Source organism: Passer montanus, unplaced genomic scaffold (assembly GCF_014805655.1).
Source record: "Passer montanus isolate IOZ18808 unplaced genomic scaffold, ASM1480565v1 scaffold42, whole genome shotgun sequence".
NCBI lineage: Eukaryota > Metazoa > Chordata > Aves > Passeriformes > Passeridae > Passer > Passer montanus.
Genome location: NW_024369041.1, coordinates 2,042,804 through 2,065,213, shown reverse-complemented (window position 1 = coordinate 2,065,213; position 22,410 = coordinate 2,042,804). Strand labels below are relative to the sequence as shown.

The 22,410-nt window shown below is 37.4% G+C and overlaps 1 protein-coding gene across 1 annotated transcript in view; it reads left to right on the top strand.

The window, feature by feature from the left end:
- Positions 1-22,410, top strand: part of OGDHL (oxoglutarate dehydrogenase L) — a 46,334-nt gene that overhangs the window by 3,306 nt on the left and 20,618 nt on the right. Inside the window, exons 3-14 of the mRNA XM_039719698.1 lie at positions 4,246-4,419; positions 7,558-7,660; positions 10,916-11,031; positions 12,743-12,897; positions 15,493-15,639; positions 16,230-16,320; positions 16,833-17,012; positions 17,392-17,520; positions 17,892-18,071; positions 18,341-18,493; positions 19,839-19,941; positions 20,547-20,675. Coding sequence (XP_039575632.1) covers positions 4,246-4,419; positions 7,558-7,660; positions 10,916-11,031; positions 12,743-12,897; positions 15,493-15,639; positions 16,230-16,320; positions 16,833-17,012; positions 17,392-17,520; positions 17,892-18,071; positions 18,341-18,493; positions 19,839-19,941; positions 20,547-20,675 — 1,660 coding nt within the window. The remainder of the gene's footprint in view (positions 1-4,245; positions 4,420-7,557; positions 7,661-10,915; positions 11,032-12,742; positions 12,898-15,492; positions 15,640-16,229; positions 16,321-16,832; positions 17,013-17,391; positions 17,521-17,891; positions 18,072-18,340; positions 18,494-19,838; positions 19,942-20,546; positions 20,676-22,410) is intronic.

The window sequence follows — 22,410 nt, the reverse complement described above, 5'->3', positions numbered from 1 at the left end:
ACTTTTTTCACAGCCTGTGAGAAAAGGGGAGAAGGAGAAGAATGCCAATTAATTTTACTTTGTTTCATCAACAAAATTAATTTTTAGTTTCTTGAAAACCATCTCACCTAATTGGCTGAAAGCTGCAAATACCTTCCCAAGATTTTTGTTGACAGAAATTGTTCAATTTGAGCTTTCAGAAAAGAAGTTTTAACAGTTAAGGGTTTAAATCACCATATTTTTTCTAAAAATGCAAAAAAATTTGTGCTGTGATTTTGACTGTAAAGTTATGCATTTGTTATTCTCGTATGGAAAGGAGAGGAAGTGTTGGAAAATAATGTCAAGAGACACCACGTGGTGTTGAATATGGTTTTTTTAATGATTTGGCTCTCTGCAGGCCACTCATTTTTGTTGTTTTATTTGTTATGTCCAGCATGATTTAGAGAACCAGCTTTTGTCTGTTTAGACATTGCATTCCCTTTCCTCATTTTCCTTTTTATACCATATTTCTCCTCATGTTTCTTCTTAGATAACCCTTTTTCAGAGGGGATGTGCCTCCTCATTGGTTAGATGGTGAAGCTTGATTTTTCCCGGGCTTTAAAAGTCCTACTCTGTTCACTTATACTTAGGAACTCCAATTAATCAGGGCTACTGAACTGATTTCCCTCTCTGAAGATTTGACTGGGCATGTCTTCCCATGTATGCTTATTTAGAGCTGTTTGAAGTATGGTGGTCACATTCCAATGAGCATATGTGGTGTTTCTAAGAATTTCTCCTTTCTACATATATCCTGGTTGTGTATCAAGGAATATGCATATATAAAGAGTTTTTATTCTTTGTACAAATCCACTTCAGATTTTTTCCTGCTTTTTCTTGCCTTTTGAATTTCCTATCGTCAGAGTAGCCAAAATCACAATCAGAATAAAATGACGTGTGCTCTGAAAAAGGCATCATTATTTCTCCTTGAAGCTTGGTGTCAGGGCCATAGATCATCAGAGAGAAGCTTGACAAGGCTCAGTTATTACTATCACAAGATTAATTACAAAACTGCATGGTTTGCTATGGTGTACACAATGCCTGCCATGTAATCCTGTGTGCAGCTGCTCTGCCCTGAGAGTGTAATCACCCCCTTGGTTTATGGACTAGGAAAAGATGTGGGGGATTGTTTTGCTTTGACTTCATTTTACTCATTTTCTTTTGTAAATGATATAGTGGTGCTCAGTGTGTGTCTTCTAAGGCTTTACTGTCCTCACTGCAGTTGATGAATTTTGTGATGGCACTAGGAAAAAAACCCAAACCATCAAGATGAAGCATATGTTACTTGTTATTCTAATTGCAACACTGTTCATTATATGACAGTAAAATGTTGCCACTGAATCACTTGAATTGTGTTATATTGCTTAAGAAAATTATGGTTAACTACAATATAGATTTGCTGGTAGAATGAAAGAAAATGTATCATCTATCACTATAGTAAGTCTTCTCTTTTTTGTGAATGTATTTCTTATAAATCCCCTCTACCATTTTCTTGACACTGTTCATTATATGACAGTAAAATGTTGCCACTGAATCACTTGAATTGTGTTATATTGCTTAAGAAAATTATGGTTAACTACAATATAGATTTGCTGGTAGAATGAAAGAAAATGTATCATCTATCACTATAGTAAGTCTTCTCTTTTTTGTGAATGTATTTCTGTATTATAAATCCCCTCTACCATTTTCTTGATGAACTTTACTAATTTAGTTGAGAAGCTGCAGGTTTGCAGTGAGAGCAAACTGGTCTTCTATCTATCTAGTCACATGGCAAATGCTGTTGCCAAAGACTGACATTGATACACAGAACTTGAAGACTATAATCTGGTATCAATCTTGAAAGACACTATAGAAATTTGTAGAGGCTTTGATGGATGTGTATCTAGTAAAAACTAATTTTCTGTAGCCAAATGATGTATTTTCCCTCCCCTCTGATTAAATGTCAAGCCTGTCCAACAAATCAATAAGTTCAAAAATGTGATAGGAAAAAATAGTCTGGGTCCATTCTGTCTCAGCTGGCTGCATCCTCAGATGGAAACATTTTCTTTATATTTGTGAGTTTGCATGAAGTAAGAGCCCTGTAGTGACTCTCCTTAAACAGATCACTTGTTGGGCAAGTCTTTTTGGAGTTTGTTAACAACTCTCTCAGCAGAGCACTTGTCTAAAAACACATTCAGTTGTTTGTGGGACTGTGCTGTGATAACCTTTGCATTTAAATGAAAGTTTTTACTCAAAAAAGGAATAGTTATGTTATCATCATCATTGTGTGTGTATCATGGTGTTAGATAAAGTAAGGAAGAAACCTTAATGTAAGCAAAGCAAATTCTTTATTAAAACTTCGAATGTGAGAGATGCCATGAATCCAAGTGTGTGTTAGGAATTTCCTAATTTAATGTTTAACAATAATTTGTTACTGTGTATTGCCCAAATACTTTCTCCAGTCTAAGTAGCTTTAGTAGTTAAAGAAGGGATTATGATTGTTTTTCACTGTCAGGGGTCTCCAGACTCTCGCACTGGGTGCTGTGTAGGCATGGAATAACAATACTGTTGTTAACACAGACCAAGAAGGTGTAGAGAGAGAATCCCAGCTGAAATACAGTCACACTAATAGGCTCTTGTAGACCACTTAGAGGATGTAAATTCAGACTTCTAATCTCAGTGTGGCTGCCAAGATGTCAAGGTAAGAAGAATATAGGAAACAGGCATAAATAAGAGAAGGGAGGAGGAATGAATTCTTCATCAGTATGTCTGGAACTGGCCACCACACATGATCTGTCTGCCTTAATTTGTCAGAGCATATAAAAGTCAGGCTATGTTTAGATAAGCCTGTATAAGAGCAGGGTGATAAATTGAGTTTACTGTATCTGTATTGATGCAGCTTTGTATGAATAAAGAAGTAGGAGGGGTTCATTAAAACAGTGTTTCTTGGGCAGTGGCCTCATGCTAATGGTGAGATTCCCACCCACAGGTTCAGTGAATCCCCCCACTTCCACAACTTGAACTTGGACAGTTGGGTGATGTTTAGCTCCTTTATGCTGTCTCTCTCATGGTGTTTCTGAACACCTTAGAGCTTTTAGAAATGTCAGTATGAAGACTTTTTGTTAATGAAAGCAAAAAGGATTTTGTAAACATTTTTCTGTCATCCATGCTTGTATTATGTTATTTTGATTCTTTTGTGGGTTCTGTAATGCACATATTAAGTCATCTTTTAAAAAGAATTGCTTTGGACTACTTTTTCTTTTCCCTGGCACTTGGTTCTTTGAAATGTAATGGAAATCTGCAAGGCTTGCAGCCTTGCAGAAATTTATCACTTGCAGTTCTTCTATTCCAGTCACAAAAACAAGTTTTTGTTTTCTGAAATTAGCCAGCTAAGGGAAGTGTTTTACACAGATTTCCTTCTTTGCTGAGTACAAGTGTCTCACATGTTTTGTCCCATTCTGCTGCTCTGTTAACATTCGTATATCTGATACCATGCTAACTTGACACAGTGACCACCTCATCAGAATGAAAACAGTTCAGGAAAACAAGATTGGGGTAAATGTGAATGAAGCAGCTTGTGTAAAAGCACAGAAGAAAACAAAAGGATCTCTTGCTTGTTGTGATTCAGTTTCTGAGATAAGTACTTTTCTAAAATTGTGACTTTACCTGAAATCAGGCCCGTAATTTCTTTCATGGTAAGGTAACCTAAGCTGGTGAGGAAAGGATCTTAGAACAAATCTCACTCAAAAAAGCTTTAATTGCTTTTAAAGTTTCTTCAAGAAAAGCTCTTAAGGACTGATTCTGATTTAGCATAATCAGTGAGTGTCTTGAAGTACCATAAATTCTAGAAGTATCATTAGAGGAATGGATTTAGTTTATTAAGGTTCTTTCTTTTATAGGGTTGATAACTCTTTATCAGCACCATTACACTGTACCCGTTCGTGGCTGCCTGAATAAACAGCACAATTAAAAAGAGTTGAGGGATTGGATAATATATGGAGATCTTTACAGTCCTGCGTGCTGCCGAGTTTTCTGCTGAGCAAGCTTGGTGTAAGAAATGAGAGGAAAAGTGTTCTGTGTAAATAAAACGCACAGTTGTACTGAGACATATCAGTGCTCTTTTTTGTGCTGTCTGTGAGTTGTGTTTAACACTGTAATGCAGTGAGGTTCCATCTGCAGTTTGAAAGAGCTGCTTTGGATGAGACTTTTCTTTAGGTTATAAATATTTCTCTTCCCTGTACACATGTCCAGTCGTGGGATGTGTTTTTCCGAAGCGCTGCCGCTGGCCAAGCAGCCCATCTGCCAGCTCAGCAGGAGGGAAAGGGATCATTCCTGCAGAGCCACGGCCTGGCCCCGACACCGGCGGCGGCTGAAAAGGTTGTTGAAGACCACCTCGCTGTGCAGTCCTTGATAAGGGCATACCAGGTAAGTGCATTTGGGGTAGGGGTGGGAAGGCCTCTTCTATGCAAACACCCTTCTTCCTTTTTATGTTCTCATTTGTGTTCTGGTCTTAACTGCTGTCTTGCTTCTGATCCAAAAGGCCTTGAACTAGAGAGCTTTTCTTTCCAGCACAGCGTCTGAACGTGGAAGTGTGGGATTCAGACTGGGGTGATCCTCTGGTTTGGAAACTCATAATCCAGATTACCCACAGACCTCATGTTGGTCATCTGATTTAGCCCAGAAGGAGTTTATGGAGACAGTGGTTTGTGAAAATTGGTCTACACCTCTGAGAACATTTATACTGCAATTCTAAATGTTACTGCTATTCTTTAGGAAGGGATGGAATGTATTTGCCTTCTCGTGTATCTAAGGTGAATCTTGAGATTGCTGATTTGAGCAGGATTATAGGTAAAAAGAGAGAGGAGAAATGATGAATTAACCAGAAAGTGAATTTTGGGACGCTGACAGTACTGAGTTTGGGTTAACTTTGATGGATTCTTTTAGAGAGCTGTTCATCAAAATTGATTTTGTTTTACTCTCTGATTTTTAACCCTTTTAGTAAATTAAGAAATTAAGTATAATTTAATTATTTTTCCTATAAAAGAAGAAGGAATTTGGAAACAGGACAGTGGGTTTTGTTAGATATTTTCCAAATGAAAAACAAGTTCAAATATTTTTGTTTAGACTTGTATTTAGTATCCTACTTTCAATAAAAGGCTTACAAATTATGTAAACCCCCCCCCAAAATAACCAACCCTTAAAACTAGATCTGTGTTCAACAAAATATTCCACAAGTATTTTTAAATTAGTAACTTCCCAAGTTACTACAGAAGTTTCCTACAGTTTGATTTGAGCAGATCTGTTCCTCCCTGCCCTAAGTATTTTATATCCTGTTTGGTGTCATGAGAAGAGTGGAAGAGGAACTTCCTAAAAGGCCTTTATTTGTGCACATTGCATTGTCACCATTGAGTTGGAAGGTTGTTGTAAAAGAGTAGAAATGGTTGTGAATATAAAGAATATGTGAAATTTGCTTAGAAATAGATATGCAGAAAATTACCAATTTTGCAGTAAAAATTTGGTGAAGTATTAGAGAAATTGGAGAATGTTAGGCTGCTTTGACACAATTTACTTGAAAGTACTTCAAGGATTGCCATTTTGCTCCCTGTATTTGTCAAGTGATGAAACAGAAATGTCTGTAGAAATGGCAGGCACCCATGTGTCTGCAACAAACAGTCACAGAGGATTGCCTAAGGCAACTGTCTGCTTTTTAAAAGGTATTTAGTACCCTCTAAATTCCATGCTGAAGGGGTATGATAATTTGTGACCTTCCTTTGCCTGATAATGAAATGAAATGGAGAAGGATACAGAATTTTCATTTCTCAAACCTGTCAGTGTTTTATGGTTTTGTGGTAAGCTGCTTTGTGGTCTGTTGAGCTGGACTTTGAGAAGGCAGTTAATCTATTGCTTGTTCTAACAGAGAGCACTGGGCACACTGAAAGAAGGATTATCAGTGGGCTGTGTGTGCTTAACAAAAGCAAGGCCAGAGAAATCAAGGTCTAGTTTCTGGTAGTCTGTACTTGCATTTAGTCATATGGCAATCAATGAAAATTTTCTATGTATGTATTTTCACAAGGTTGATCTCTGATTTTTGTAGATGTTACTATTTTCTGTATTCAGTGAAAGTAGTAGGACTTACTAAAAATGCCTTGATATGGAGGGAAATACTATCTTTTAGTGAAAGACCAAACTGCCCCTGGAATAATATGGCACAGCATTTACTACTCTGCTTTTCTGGGTTTTGGCATTCCTGCTGATCTTCTTCCTCTTCCTATTAATACTGAAGAGCAGATGTAACTTGGGGAGGTGAATTCTTTCCTGTTGATGATGTTTGAGACAGAATTGTTTGCTTTGTTCCAGTCAGATAAACTTTGTGCTGCTATAAACAGTCAGATGGCACAGATGTTGCTGTGGGCATCATTTGTCCTGTCAGAGTTTCATTACTGGTGATTCATGAGATGCAAAGAATCACAGAAGTCAGGCTGAGTTTAGTGGGCTGGTAGTTCGAAAAAAGATGTGGTATTTCTGGTTTCTTATGACTGGAAACCATTTTGTGATAAACTATCATGCAAATATACAATAATTGAACAGTGTTTTTACAGGTCCCTTCTTGATGAACCACACTGTAATCATATTTTATTACTTGTAATGCACTTCACTGTTAATGTTGCACTTTATAATTTTGGGTTTTTTTCAGGGACAATTAGGATACTAGTAGTGTGAATGAAATTCTACCCAAGGGATGCAAATTTTTTGTTAAAAAGAAAAATTATAAGGAGAAATTATTATCTTTCAATGAGTTATTTTGGTATATGAGAGTTACACATAAGAGGCATATTAAAATTATTTTATATTTGTGACTCTCTGGGATCAATTACTTATTTCTTCTGTAGCAATATTATATGATAATTCACTAGTTTATAGCAACCTGTGGTATGCATTAACACCAGTCACACTGATCATTGAAAGCTGGCTAAATTCCTCACTCAGTTTGTGTTCTTCAGTGTCTTCAATATGAATTCTATCAGATCAAATTTCTGAAATTTCGTGAAGGAAAATAGATGCTGTCAGATGCTATCTGATTTGGAGCAGAGCTCAGGAAGAGTGATCTCTTCACTTCCAATATAAACTGCTTCAGCACCAATCTGTTATAAGTGAGAAATTCTGTATTTTAATATAATGCAGGTGCAGAAAGAATTCAGGCAAAAATTAAAAAATTACTGAACTGACTCATCATAGTTACTTAATTTGACCCAGAGACTGAGAATGTACTTTGTAGTAGCCTTCTTCACTAGAACTGCAGTGTAATCCCAGTTAAATTGTGTGTCAGACATAATGAAGATGTTGTAATGTGTAATTTTTGATAGACGTATATATGTATTCAGTGATATAATGCTTATTTTTTGTTCTTATGGGAAAACTTGGGAGTATGTAACCCTGTCATCACATTAGTGGTGTTTGCTTGTTCAGCTGAATGGCTGATATTATGGAGAGATATCACTAACTTTTCCCCTTTGTCTGACTTTTAGTGTGATTTCATTTTGCTCTGCTTTCCTCCTTTTTCAGATCCGTGGCCATCATGTGGCTCAGCTAGATCCCCTTGGAATTCTGGATGCAGATTTGGATTCGTTTATTCCATCCGACCTTATCACCACCATTGACAAACTTGGTGTGTAAGCTGTGTGCCTTCTTATTGAAATGCTCATTTGTGTATCCCTGGACTGAGGTGATTTAATAACACATTGCACAGATTCATAGAAAGGCTTGGGTTGCAAGAAACCTTAAAGATCACGTAGCTCCAACTCCCTTCTAGGGACAGGGATGCCACATTTCAGGGATGCTTTTCTGCTTGCTGATATCATGACATAGAGCCTTTGAGCATCTGTAAGGAGGCTGAAATTTCAGAATGAAGGAGTTTCTACTCTGAGGTCACGGGTGAGGTTCCTGTGAATTCATCTTCTGATGAATGATTGTTATAAATGTTATAAACCCCCCTATTTATTTTTGAACCACACCAGAATTGAATACTAATCAATACATTCTGATGATCTAAATTACTGTTATAGAATTACAGTTCATACTTGTTAGAACTGGGGACATCTGAAGGGTAGTCAGTAGGGAAGCCAAGCAGTAAAGAAAGCACTGGACAGAGGAACTTAGGGTAAATTTCATACCAAATTTGGAATCTAATATCTGATACTTATTCCTGATGTATATCTTGAAGAAGTCTCTTTGAAGTTAACAGAAGAAAATGTGGAAAGCATAGAATTCTTTACCTGTGGATATAATCCAAGGCTGATTATATCTTCTATTATAAACTTCAGTTTACTGCTAAAAGAGTGTAGTAAACTAGGATCTGCTTTTGCAAAGGTTGTTCTCATTGTTAGGAGGGCTTGTGTCTGAGAAATTGGCACTGATCAATTTCTTTGCCTCTCTCTACTTGAATAAAAAAACACCTGATTGATTTTTCTCTGTTCTTCAATATACCTGGTTAGTTTAAAATGTGGTTTTCTCATGATGAAGACACAGAATCAATTTTTCTTTAATGTGTAGGGAAGCTTTTTCGATCAGACATAAAACATAGTGCAGGAAGTAAATAAAACACTCTCTGCCTTATTTTACTATAAGCATATCTACTCTTTGCTGCTCTGTTTTCTATTTCTGGTGTAGGGAAAGAAGCAGTTCTGATAATATAAAGGAAGTGGATGCCTAAGATTAGAGGGGTGCTTACACAAATTGGGTCTTCTCTCTGAAGTTTGTCAGCTTTAATTAAAGAAAAGTACCTACTAGAAAACACATGAGACATTTACTGAGCAAATATAATTAATTTGGAGCATGGGTGACTACTAGCATGTCAGTACACATTTCTTTACACTCTACAGATAAGTTAGTACAGGGTGTTGTGACTGATCAGAAGGCATCCACTGAAGCCCTCATGCCCATAGGAAAAATATGCCAGACCTCTGAATGAGAGGGGGAGATGTGTTTGAGAGTGTAACTGAGGAGATTTCAGTTTGTGAGAGGAAGCAAAATTTCCAACCCAGTCTTGGTGCAGCTAAAATAGAGGAATATCTCAAATCCTGTCCTTGAATGTTCCAGGCAGGAAATCTTTGAAAGGTCTTTGGCAGGACAAAGTATTTTAATATTTGATTTTTCTGTGCCTTTTCTTTGTCCCATTTTTCTGGTTGGTTTGGGGTTTTTTTTGAGAAACCTTGTGGTAGGAAATTTATTCTGAGAGTTGCTTCTGGAAATGCAGGTAGTTACAGGTGTACTTAGTGCTGGAGTCACAGTACAGAATTGCTTGCAGGATTTCAGTAAGGGTGTATCTCTTTAAGCATGAGGAGATGCTTCAGTAAATATGTGGTGCTGTGGTACAAAGCACAGATGTTCTGTGTGTGCCCAAATCTCTCCTGTACGTGTTCTGCTTTATGCATGAGAGGACATCAAGAGCCTTTGAAGTCTGAGGGAAAGTCAGCTAAAGCAAAGAAATAAATGCACTGCTTTGTTTCAAACAACACTAAAGGCTCTGTCATCCCCTGTGTCATTCTCCCCTCCTTCTGGGAAAAAAACCTGTTACAATACCAAAAGGGAGAAGTAATGGTACCTATGCTTTTTTTGGCCACTCCAGGTTTGAAAATTACATATATTATTAAAATTTTTATTAAAACAAAAATTACCATTTTACAATTTTTTTTTTATTTTTAAAGCAAAAATGTGTTATTTACTGACAGTGCTCTATAGTAAAAGTGGTAGCAGTGCAGTCCTATGGCCTGTCTTCAGCTCTTACATATTATTATTTCATCCTTAATTTGCTGTGTTGCTTTTATCTTCAGAAAAGTCACTTACCATTTAAGCACTTTATTGATTTAAGAGTTATGTGCATGCTGTTTTATCAGTGTTAAAGTGGATGTCTACAGCTTATCTGGAACCAAGATAAAGTGTTCAAAATTAAAAATGAATAAGGTGTTTTTAATTTTTCAAATATTTTTACATGTGTAGGAAGATATGTAGTTTTAATGTATATAAAAGGTTCTATAACTGTGGGTGATGTGTATTATAAGTATTGTACCTTTGCTTCTTACAATTATAAGGAACTGTTTTCCTTTATTTAACAGGTCTAAGTTAACCTTCTATTATACAAGTCCTTTAACTTGCATTGATACCAGGCTTTCAGTCTTGTCTGTTGAGTGTTTTAGCTTTTGAAACTGCATAATAGTTAGGTTAAATATTTTCTTGAATAATATTCTCAGCCAGAGCAACTTTAGATGTGTCCAAATCAAGATGGGTCAATGTGGTTAAACAAGTTTTAGATAGTGGAGGTGTGGAAGTCTGTATTTTGTAAGGGATCACTGCCTGGGAACTAGAGCTGTGCAGATCATTACATGGCTATTTCAAACTAATTTCCCTAAAAAGACAGAGTGAATAGAAATACCTTGAAAGTTCTCCAGAGTGCTTGTACAGCATTTTATTGAACCTGTTGTGCATTCTCTTGATCTGTCTATTAATGTAAAATACTTCCAACCAGCTGATTCTGTTGGTGAGAAGGGATTCTTCTTGGGTTTTTTGCTCATGATAGTCAGTTGTTTTATTAAACAGAGAGCTATAAGAAGTAGAATGGAAAATTGATGATGTGTCTTAATATGGTAAAATATAAAGAAGGCTAGAATGATTCTAATTCCAGCTGTTTCATTTGAGTATTTAAGAAATAATCAAGTAACGACTAATTCAGACACTCTTTAAAATCCAGGCTGAAGTCCATTTTACTAATGGATACCTTCAGAATATTCACACTTTCAATTTTTAATCTGGTATCTTCTTTCTTAATACTGCCTTATTAAATATAATTACCATGGCTTGAAAAACAATGCTCGTTTCCTTTTTGTCTCCTGTTCTGCTTTGCAAATCAATAACGTACCTGTTGTAGGGTTTTATGGTTTGCATGAATCAGATTTGGACAAAGTCTTTCAGCTGCCAACAACCACCTTCATAGGAGGAAATGAGAACAGTCTGTCTTTGCGGGAGATCATCAGACGCCTGGAGGTCAGTGGGACATGTTTTCCTTTTGGAATGTTTCATTCAGACCAAAGTGCACTTTTTCCAGGTGTCAGTCACAAAACCCCCTTATCATTTGCCAGTTGTTAATAGACCATGTAAGGGATTCCAACAACATTAAAATAACCTTTGTACTATTTCTAGAGGTTGCATCATCACTGATGCAATTAGCTGGATGTTGGAAATACATAGATTAAGGATGAGTATAAAAGAGGTGAATATGGTAAAATATTAATTCCAGCCCTTGATCTGGAAAGAGCTGATACTGTTTAAAAGGAGAAGAGCCTTTAGAAATTATCTTGTAAGTGTTGTAGCACAGATAAAACACCTGTGCACACAGTGTTCAGGACATTCAGGGGTTGCTTTCAGATCCCCAGCTCTACTGAGACCTTTACTTGAGGAAAAATATGAAAGCTGGGTACCAAATTTGTGAAAGCCCAGCTGTAGCTTGTAGACTGTGATGGTGCTTGTTTTCCATCCCCGCTCTTTTTTCTAGAGTTTCATTATGTGACAGGTGACATGGTTTATGCCATAGGAAGTCATCAAAGCTAAAATAATTCAAAGAAAAACTAATTTGAAGGAATAAATGTAATTAGAGGCGAGCTCCAAATAGCAAAGCAGCAAATAGGAATGGTAATGAATTTGTAGACTGCCAAGTGAGTCATTGTTGGGTATTCCCAGTTGCTTGACTTTTATGTTGGCTTAGCTGAGGCATGGTAAATTGTTAAACCACTTTATCTTTGTTGTGCATTTGAGCTCTATATTTGGTTGGGCTTTTTTTTGGTTTGATTTTGCACTTCTAACTTATCTGCGTAGCAATAATCCTTAAAATTGTAACGTGCAAATAAAAGGACAAAATCAATTGCAAAATATAAAAGCCTTAAGGAACTGATTTGTGTTAAGGAGAAATAACCCTCTTCTTTCCTCTTGTCCCTAGAGCTTTGGATTTTTTTTTTAAATAGAGGTTAACATTCAACTCCTTAAAGGCAGTAGAGAAAACAACTATGTTGAGAGTAGTTTTGTCTTAAACTCACAGTAGGTCTTATTTCTGTTGACTTGTACTTTGAAATATTTTTTCTAATGAAATAGTCTTTTTAAAGTAAGAAAGATAAAACTTAAAAAATGAACAAGGAGATAAAATTACTTCTGTGTCTTTGCATTTGTCACTGTCCTTTCTCTGTTCTCAGCTACTTGAATCTTTTTTCACATTTCCAGGTTTCTGAAACTTGACAGTTATCAGATAATTTGCATTAGACTTCATAGCTGTCTTCTCACTGTCTTTATTTCTTTAAGGTTACATTTACAAAAGATGTGATAAAGTACACAAATGTTTATAAATTACTTGAAATCTTTGCTAGTGCATCTAAAGAAGAGTCTACCATGCCGGTAAGAAAAGCACTGAGTTAGGTGAAATGTGCCAGTCAGTGTAATGTAGGTTTGTTGGCCTACTTTGAGTGTAGCATGAGATGAGAATCTTCCAGTTTAAACATTTTGAAATGTTGCTTTGTAGAGAAAGCTTTGTGATACAAAACTAGAGTCAGTAAAACAATTTATTCATTTATAGAATTACTTTGGGGGAGATATTGTGGAAGAGGAATAGCTTTCAGGAGAGTAACAGAGGATATAATTTAAAAATATATCAGTTTCTTTGTGGCCTACTAGCTCCTAAAGCTTCTCTGTTGGTGTTTTCACTTGCTAGCACACCTACTGCCAACACATTGGCCTGGAGTTCATGTTCATCAACGATGTGGAGCAGTGCCAGTGGATCCGTCAGAAGTTTGAGACACCAGGAATTATGAAGTTCACCAATGAGGATAAAAGGACTTTGCTGGCAAGGCTGGTGCGCTCCATGAGGTACGCTGGGCTGGGCTGGGCTGGGCCACTGCTCTGTGCCTGCTGCCTGGCAGCTGGGGCCTGGAAGCTGCTGATGTGGGGGAACAGTCTCACTGCAGTCTGGAGTGTGGTGGGTGTACTTAACCTGGCTGCCTTCTCAAAGGAGTGTGTGCTGTGAGGAATCTGTCAGGGTCTGTGTTGTGACTCAGTATTCTGTTATCTTAAAAGGCATTTAGTGGCGTGCCTGGCAGTGTTTTCATTGGCTTGCACAGGTAAACTAGGAAAAAGTTGTCTCAACACTCTAGTTATATATTTGTGTTAAAGATTGTATAAGTGTCAGAACAATGTTGATGTGTGATTTCAAGTCCTTTCTGCCCTTTTCATTTTGAGATGTGCCAAGATGTGGTGTGCTGTTGCATGACCTGGCAGCAGCAGTTTTAGTATCTACAATAAAAGAAAGCACATTTGGAAATAGCTTATTGACTGCTCCCATCGTGGCTGTGTAGAAGTACTGTGATCCCAGAGAATGTATTATCCTCTTACCCCTGGAACAAGGCTTCTCAGACACAAGATTTATTTTAGTCCCTACAATCTGAAACAGTGTGTATGTCCTTTGTTAAACTCCAGGAGTCAGATATTTGGAAAGGCACACTTTTTGGTTAAGATTCTATGTTCAAACATCTAAAAATAAAGTGCTCATTGGAGGTGTCAAAAGATACGTTTGCCAGTGTTATAATGTCTCATAAAAAGTTTCTTTTAAACAGCAATAAAAATGACACTGGTCAAGTGAATATTACACTTGAGTGAGTTTGTTTAACAGGCACTGAGTATGAACCATCTCCATTTATCCTAAGACAAGAATTTGTGCTTTTATTCCTGCCTAAGCTGTGGAAAGATCTGGGGTTTCTAGTGGCATGAAGAAGCCTAATGTTCATCTTCTGCCAAATTGTCTGCTGAATGGGGAAGAAAACAGTTTTACAAAAATTTCTATCCAGCAATCTTTAGAGTGCTTTTTTATTTTATTGTTTAAAAATTACTTAGGAAAAAAAGCCTGGTTTTGTGGAAAACTGCTTGTCCTCTTGACATTTGTGGCTTTGTAAAACAGGTTTTCATTGTTTCGCTCAAGACTGTTTTTAAAAATGTTCATTCCAAGAACTACAGAGTTCAGGTACTTGAAACGAAATTTTAAAGTTGGATTTCTCTTCCCTTGTGATTTTCACTGATAGATTGTTGAACAAAGGGTCATTTTCCCAAACTTCTCCTTATGTAAAATACTCATTGTATATTTCTGAGCTACTTTGTAATGTGTTAGTAAATGTGTTAAACCCTGATGTGGAGCCTGATCTGGGCAGGGTCAAGCATTTCCAGATTAATCCCGTCTAAGAGCCATCAGCTTTCACCAGATGTTTTTCCTCACTGGGTACTGAATGCATGCAGTGGCAGAGGCTCTGTGACCCCCAGGGGCATGTGGGGGACTGGCAAGGTATGACTGTGAAATACTGTAGCTCCACACACTTAGTGGCACTTTCCCTCAAGGAATGAACTTGCTGCTTGTCCAGTACTGGCTGAACTTGCTGCTGCAAAGAGGAAGAAATCAGTGTGCACTGCTTGCTTTTGCCCTGTGGGGCCTGCTTTCGCATGGCACACTGCTTTCCCTTTGTATAGAAACTGGCATAGCCCCACAGACTTCCCTCAGCAATTCTGGCAGAATGGCTCAGTTGAGGGTCTGGCTTGTTGCTTAGATGGCTGGATTGATTGTAAGGTATTGATGGGTGAGCTAGGAGAGATTTTGGCAACAATTCATATCACTGCCTTTAGGACTTCAGTCTGAAGAGGTAAATGTCAGGATTCTAAGTGAGGAATAAGCTGGGTATTAATGGATTATGGCGGTGTTGTGAGGCGAGGCGCTGCACAGATGATGTAACCAATACAGTTACTTTCATGAAGATGTATTTACTTTGCCTTTCCTATCTCCAAGCTTTACAATGTATAATCCTTTCAATGCTTGTTAAAAGGTACTTTTTAACCACTCACATTGCCTCTGGCCCAAATGCATTAAAGAATGAAAGAGCTTAGAGCTGTCACAGATTGACATCATTCTGCTGCTGAAGTGAGGCAGGGATACCAGTGTCCTGCTTCTTGGCCCATTCCTAAGTGTTACATCACACAATGTGAGGAGCCTTGCTATTGAATGAGACCTATGAAATAGGTGTGTTATCTACTCTGGTTTTGTTACAAGTATTAGAAAATATAGGTTCTCTGTTTTCTTCAATTCCTAAAACAAACTTCTTTACTGTCACTCTGCCTTCCCAGTGGTCAGATTTGTGTACATGAGAACAGAGTTTAACTTGAAGTGAATTTTTTCTGAGGTAGCAACCCTTAATGGTTTCAAAGTCCTAGCAAATAGTTTTCATATGGGAGAGAAAGAAGACTGAATTCTCTCCTGTGTTTCCCTCCCCACATGTGACTGAATTCCAGAGATGTGTAACTTGCATTCACGGATGTTTTAAAACAGTTTAATGTAACTTTTTGCTGTAAGAGGGTAAACAATTTCTATTTGCTACGTTACCTTAGTACAAATAATTTCTCTTGTTTTTTTTTTTCTTTTTGGCAAAGATTTGAAGACTTCCTTGCTCGCAAGTGGTCTTCTGAAAAGAGATTTGGTTTGGAAGGATGTGAAGTAATGATTCCTGCACTTAAGACCATCATTGATAAATCCAGTGAAATGGGAATTGAATATGTTATAATGGGAATGCCTCATAGGTAATGCCAATGGAAATGCCCCAGCAAATGGGCTTACTGTGTTGGGAGAATTATTTTGAGTTCTAGAAATTTATTAAAAAAGTTGATATTAGAGAAGCTGAGGTAGGAAGAGTCAGTCATAGCAAGTAATGGGAACACAGAACTGTAGCAAATGCCTGTCAGTAAGAGGCTACAGGCTTCACAAGTAAATGACAGAGAAACTTTCCTCAGTGTACTTTGAAGCTGCAAGCAAATGTGGCAGCAGCCATGCTATCTCTGCCACTGCATAGTCTCTAGAACTGGGAAAACTTGGTAAGGTAGTTTTGAACTTACTTTTGCAGTCTGCTTTAACTAATTTATAATGTGGTTATTTGAAGACTGCTAGATAGCTACAAAATTCACTTGGATAACAGTGTTCTAAAATGTCTGAGGGAATGCATTGGAGGAACTTTGTAATGGCAGTAAGGGTTGAATCAAGGGTTTCAGGCTCAAAAGTTTGAAGAGAACATTTGCAAATTTCTTACAGGGAGGTTTACAGATTTTGTAAGTTTTATACTGTTGACTCTGTTAGTACCATGTTTGAGATATAACTCTGTTTGGAATTGTCTTAGAGGTCGGCTGAATGTGTTGGCTAACGTAATCAGAAAAGAGCTGGAGCAGATCTTCTGTCAGTTTGATCCCAAACTTGAAGCAGCTGATGAGGTAAGATGCTTTTTCATTAGATCTGTATGGAGAGGTCAACATTCAAGATAGTTTTTAGTTGTTTTGATTATGTTTACTATGAAAACAACATTATCAGCTGCAATGCCTTCTTTTCTAGTTTGAGGAACATGATTTGCTGAAATTTCTTAAAAAATTATAATATACTTCTACCATGCAGACGGTCTCTCAGGAGTGACTCTTGATAAATAAGTTCCATTTGACAGAGTTCATAACCTGTAAGCATCTTTTTGTTTTATATGAATGAGCAGAATATTAATATGCTGTAAGTATTTATCTAATATTTGATGACAACAGTAAGATAATAAAATTGGAACAGTGTCCTAGTTTGAAATTATGGTGTCAAACCCATAGTGCACACTGATATTCTGGTGATCTGGTTATGCAGTTTTCAGATACAGTTTTCAGGCTGAAGCACAAATTTTGGGCCTAGTGAATCAGATGGAGCAGGTCTGAATGACATTCCTGAATTGTGATTACTTCTTTCTTGTTAGGGATCTGGGGATGTAAAATACCACTTGGGAATGTACCATGAGAGGATCAACCGAAAAACAAACAAGAAAATCACTCTGTCCCTGATGGCTAACCCTTCTCACTTGGAAGCAGTTGATCCTGTTGTGCAAGGCAAAACTAAAGCTGAACAGTTTTATCGAGGAGATACAGCAGGGAAAAAGGTAAAGATTGTTTAATATAGTAACTTTTAATGCTAGTTTTTAATGGTATTTCCAATAAAAATAGTTTGCCAGTAGTTTCATATCACAGAATCTTCCACTTTTCCTCCTTCAAAAGGGGTATGTCACCTGTTGAATGAGGTAAGCTTTCTGACAGGAGACCTCAAGGGTAACTTTGGAGAGTAGGCTTAAAGCTTTATTTCCTTTGCAAACTGAGAAAAGGCAGCAGAATGCTGAGAAATTTATAGTTTATTATAAAATTGCTGTTTTATTCTATAAGCACTGCAAAAATATGGAGCCAAGAAATCCTGCTGAGAAGCTCAAATTACAGTTTTCCTTTCTAATATATATGTGTGTGTGTGTGTACAATTCTCCCTCTTAGGTTATGTCCATATTATTACACGGGGATGCTGCCTTTGCAGGACAAGGAGTGGTTTATGAGACATTTCATCTTAGTGACCTCCCATCCTACACCACAAATGGCACTATTCACGTTGTGGTCAACAACCAGGTAACAAGTACAGCCTTTTGCAATCAACTTCTCTGCTGAATGTTTGCCCATCTATCTCTTTTTATTGTTTCTTATTAACTGGGTTCCTTTCCCCACTCTGGATATTAGAATGGTTGAGGTGCTTCTGAAAATGATCCTAGTATGTAGCAGCTCTTGAGTGGATAATATTTTATCACCTGTGTGTATTCCATTCAATTTGTAGTACTTAATTGGATTAGACTTGCTTTGGTTTTAAGGGAGCAAAAAGAAGCTAGCTGGCCAAAATGAAAAGCTGATGCTGTTGCTATGTGAATGGCTATTAAATGCAAACTTCAAAACAGAGTAGCAGGAGGTGCCCAAATTATTGTAATGGAAGTTTCTGGAATTTTTAGATTGGCTTCACCACCGACCCCCGTATGGCCCGTTCGTCTCCGTATCCCACGGATGTTGCTCGTGTGGTCAATGCTCCCATTTTCCACGTGAATGCCGATGACCCTGAGGCGGTGATGTACGTGTGCAGCGTAGCCGCCGAGTGGCGGAACACTTTCAATAAGGACGTGGTCGTTGACTTGGTAGGTCTTGGTTTTCTTTACTTTTCATTCCGTGCATTATATACTACTCTTTGTTTTTTTGTGGCTTAGAAGGTCCAGTCAAGAAACACATTTGATTTTAAAGGCCTTTAGTTTCCTCATTTAAAAAAAACCCAGGGAACAAACAGGCAACAAGAAGCCATGCATGTTTTTTATACAATAAACCTCTTAAAATCTCTGTAAAATTATGAAATGAAAATATTCTATTTTACTTTTTTTCTTATCAACAGAAGCAATCTTTCCCTTTGTAGGTTTGTTACCGTAGGAGAGGGCACAATGAAATGGATGAGCCCATGTTCACCCAGCCTCTGATGTACAAGCAGATCCATAAGCAGGTGCCAGTGCTGAAGAAATATGCTGACAAGCTGATTGCAGATGGCACTGTGACATTGCAGGAGTTTGAGGTACATGCCAGCAGAGTTATAGGGAATCTAAGGAGATGTAAGGAGAAAGACCCAACAATCACTGTATGCTGCCTGCTTGAAAACTTCCTTACTGTGATAAGTCTTTACCCTTTGACAATTTGTGGTTCCATTTGGCTTGGATTTTCATGTAAAGTACTATTGTTGTAACAAAAGGACTGGAAGTGCTCTGAAGTAATTAAAATATATTGCTCATAAAAAATTGCTTCAGTTCTGAGGGAGAAGGTGATTAAATGAGAACATTGGAAAATAGAAGCATTTGTCAGCTGTTCTTCATCTCTAGAACCTTGATTCAGCAGCAAGACAGTATTTGAACACTCCTGTTGATAGCTTTGTATTGATAACCTTGGCAGGCTTTTGTCCAGTAATGATGAAATAGAATCAATGTAACTTTTTAGTTTTCTTGCAAGAATTCAACCAAGTTCAGAGATCATTTGAAGTATTCTAGAATGGTGAAGTGTAGAGTCTGGTGTCTGTATTAAACAGGCTAGGTCTTTACCTTAATATTTTTGAGAATGGGTGTTTAGAGTGCAGATGAAACCTTCTGAGGAGCCTTGAAACCTTCAAGGACCTTCTGAGAAGGTGTAGTGACATGGTATTGCAGATCAAGAAATAAGCAATTTGGGTAGGTACAGTCTGTGATCTGTAAGAAGCATCACAGCTCACACAGAAGTAGCTTTCCTGAATCATTTATTGAAAGAGTGTGCTAGTAGAGGCACTGTGGGATTTGGTGACTGGATCTAGAATCCTGGATGGATGTTTCGCTGCATAGACTGAGCTCAACATTGCTGTTAATTCCTTCAAAGATTAGCTACCTCAATAACTGCAGTGTGATTCTGGTGTGAAACACAGGTGTTCTCCCTCTATGGAATATGGCATTCTCTGTTGCCATTGGGAGGTGTGGCCAGCAGGTTCTTTGCTCAACTCTCCCAGACAGACTAATTTTTTGGAAACTTCTTTTCCAAACTTTTGTGGCTTTCATAGCCAGGAGTATGACAGCTGGATGATTTTGATCTTGGAAGTATAACTGTAAATTATATTTGGTATTTCACTTTTGTCTCATTCTAGAGCAATGCTTGCAGCTTCATCTCTTGGTGCATTCCTCTCTAACACCTGTCCAATGAAATTATTTATTTAGAGTTGTGTGTAAGCATGTTTCTAGAAGGCAGTTTGATCCTAGATGAAGTTAATTTTATTTATTTGTATTATTGTAACTAAATTTTCTCATGGAGTTAAATAACTGGTATTGTCATGCTGAATGAGAGGTGTCATCTGTAAGATATGAGGGTGTTATATTTATTCATTTTAAAACCTTTTTGTTCTACAGGAAGAAATTGCAAAGTATGACAGAATATGTGAAGAAGCATATACTAGATCTAAGGATAAGAAGATCCTTCATATAAAGCACTGGCTGGATTCACCTTGGCCTGGTAAGGAGTGTCCTTTCACTTATTTTAATGTTACCTGAATGTGCTTTTATTTTGAGTGCAAAATCTAGGATTTAAATAGATTTTATCAGACAACATTCCTTTAAAATGGAATATGTGACCTTTGATTTGCCCCTGTTCATAGTAAATATGGCATTCTGCCAGATCAACATGAAATAAATGCTTTTGTTAAAAAATGTGCAAAGTAAGCTGTGACTTTGAAAAAGCCATTTCCCAGTTTAGAGAGAAGTGGTTTTCCTGTACTGTAAACTGTCTGGGCTGTCAGGAAGAAGGAGTATGTCTCATGTTATTTATTCATTTATTTATTTTCATTTGAGGGATTGAGGTGCCATATGCCTTTTATTGGCAGCCTCTGCCCACATAGCTGGACTTCACAGGGAGTGAAAGCAGAAACAAAATAGATCATCGTGTGCCTGTAAGATCAGCTCCTGTTGTCATGCAGACAATCAAAATTGTTTCCCAGCAAAAGGGGAAGAATTGGGCTCAGTCTGCTGCTTAGCATGTCACTTGAGTTGTTGAATAAATGACAGGTAATATACATATCTCCTGAAGAGTCCCTGAACATCTCACAAGCCTTGTCCTTGCAGGCTTCTTTAACGCGGATGGAGAGCCCAAGAGCATGTCGTGTCCCCCCACGGGCATTTCGGAGGAGCTGCTCACTCACATCGGCAACGTCGCCAGCTCAGTGCCTGTCGAAGACTTCAAAATACATTCAGGTCAGCTGAAGGCTTTGTCTCCTCCTAGCTTGTGTCCTGCTACATTTTTGTATTTCTGCACAGGAGTTATTCTTGGGCCATTTCTCAAAGAGAAAAATGCCTGTGACTTTTTTTACTTTGACTCTTCTATTCCATGGGTGAGGAGAATGTGACATTTAGGTTCCTGCTGCTTGTTCTCAGCATAATATTCTTTCAGTATCGTACCACTTCTGTTTCATACTTCATTGAAATAGATTTTCCTCTGAGGGAGGTAGAAGTCTCTTTGCAACCTTAAGTTAATAACTCCTTTCATTTTTCAAGTCCTTGCTCTTTTCCCCAAAAAAGATTTAGCTTTTGTTCTGAAAAGATTCAGTCCTCATTTTGGCATCTATTGCAGTAAGTGCCTGTGTCACTGTGGAGCCCCAACACTGTGTCAGAGTTCTGAGATAGTTTTATTTTATGGGCAGGTTGAAATCTATCAACTATTGGCAACAATAACCTGCTCATTCCATGGAGAAACATGGAGACCCTTTCTTTAGGGATCTTTTTTCTTTTGAAAATTTGTAGGATACATACTAAGAATAAGGAATAAAGAGATTTCTTTCTCTTTAAAATCTTTAAACAGAGAAAGCTAATCCTCTCTGGAGTCATCCATCAAAGAATAAAGTTATTCTTCTGTAAATATTCTATGTGTTTCTGTTCCTTTGGGAAATGAAACACAAGTAATAATAGTGGGGCATTCCCAGTTATTAATTACAGGCTTGTTGAGCAGATACAATTAATGGATAAATTTAACTCTACTACACATTTGTGCACTTTGTTGTGACACTGACAAATTAAAATTTGTAGTTGCCCAATAAAATTTAGTATTAGACATTCTATTTAAAAAGGTGAATTGGTCTCTTGTTAGTAAGTTGATTAACCATTGACACTAGGGAACACTTGCCAGTATATAAGGTAGATTTATGGTTCAAAACAGTTATGGTATGCTAGATTCTTTTATGCAGTTTAAAAGGCTGTGAGAGAGAATTTGTGGAGAAACAGAAGGGGGGAGAAATTTGAAGTACTTTGTCCTTTCACTAGAAAGAAAAAGCTTATTGTCATATAGTCTGGCAAAAAACAACGGTAAGATTATATTTTATCAAATGTTTAGTATATTCTAAAGGGAAAACTTTCAAGATTTTTTTAAACTTAAAATGAGGCAATTTCAATGAGAGTTTTATGTGGAAAGAAAGTGGGGTGTTTTTCTGTAAAATTGTGGAAAGGAAAGGGAAATATGGGAAAATAGCATATGGGACAGCTTACCAAAATCATCAGCGCAGATATGAAAATAAGATGCTGTCAATTGACAGTGAATACAAGAGACTTGTGGCCTCAAAGCTGGAAGCATGTGTGTGCAGCTGTGAAGTTTTGTTCACTTTGAAAGTGACAGTGTTGTAACTTGTGTTTTGGCTCAAGCGGTTATAAAATCTTCACTGAAAAGTCAGCCATTTGCTGCCAACTGAAAATCCATTGGCAGCTGCTACAGTTTTTCTATTTATATGATATTCAGAGTATTGAGCAATCCATCCTGTTTCACTGTACAACATCTCCAGAGGTGCAATAAGACTAATGCCAAGAAAAAAGGAGGAAAGGAAGGAAGACAAAAATTCAGAAACCAAATTGCTATTTTCAGTCTCTTACAAAACAGTACTTGGTTTTAGAGATGTGAAAATAAATCTTGAGAAAGAAAAAATTCACCATGGGTCTTTTTAAT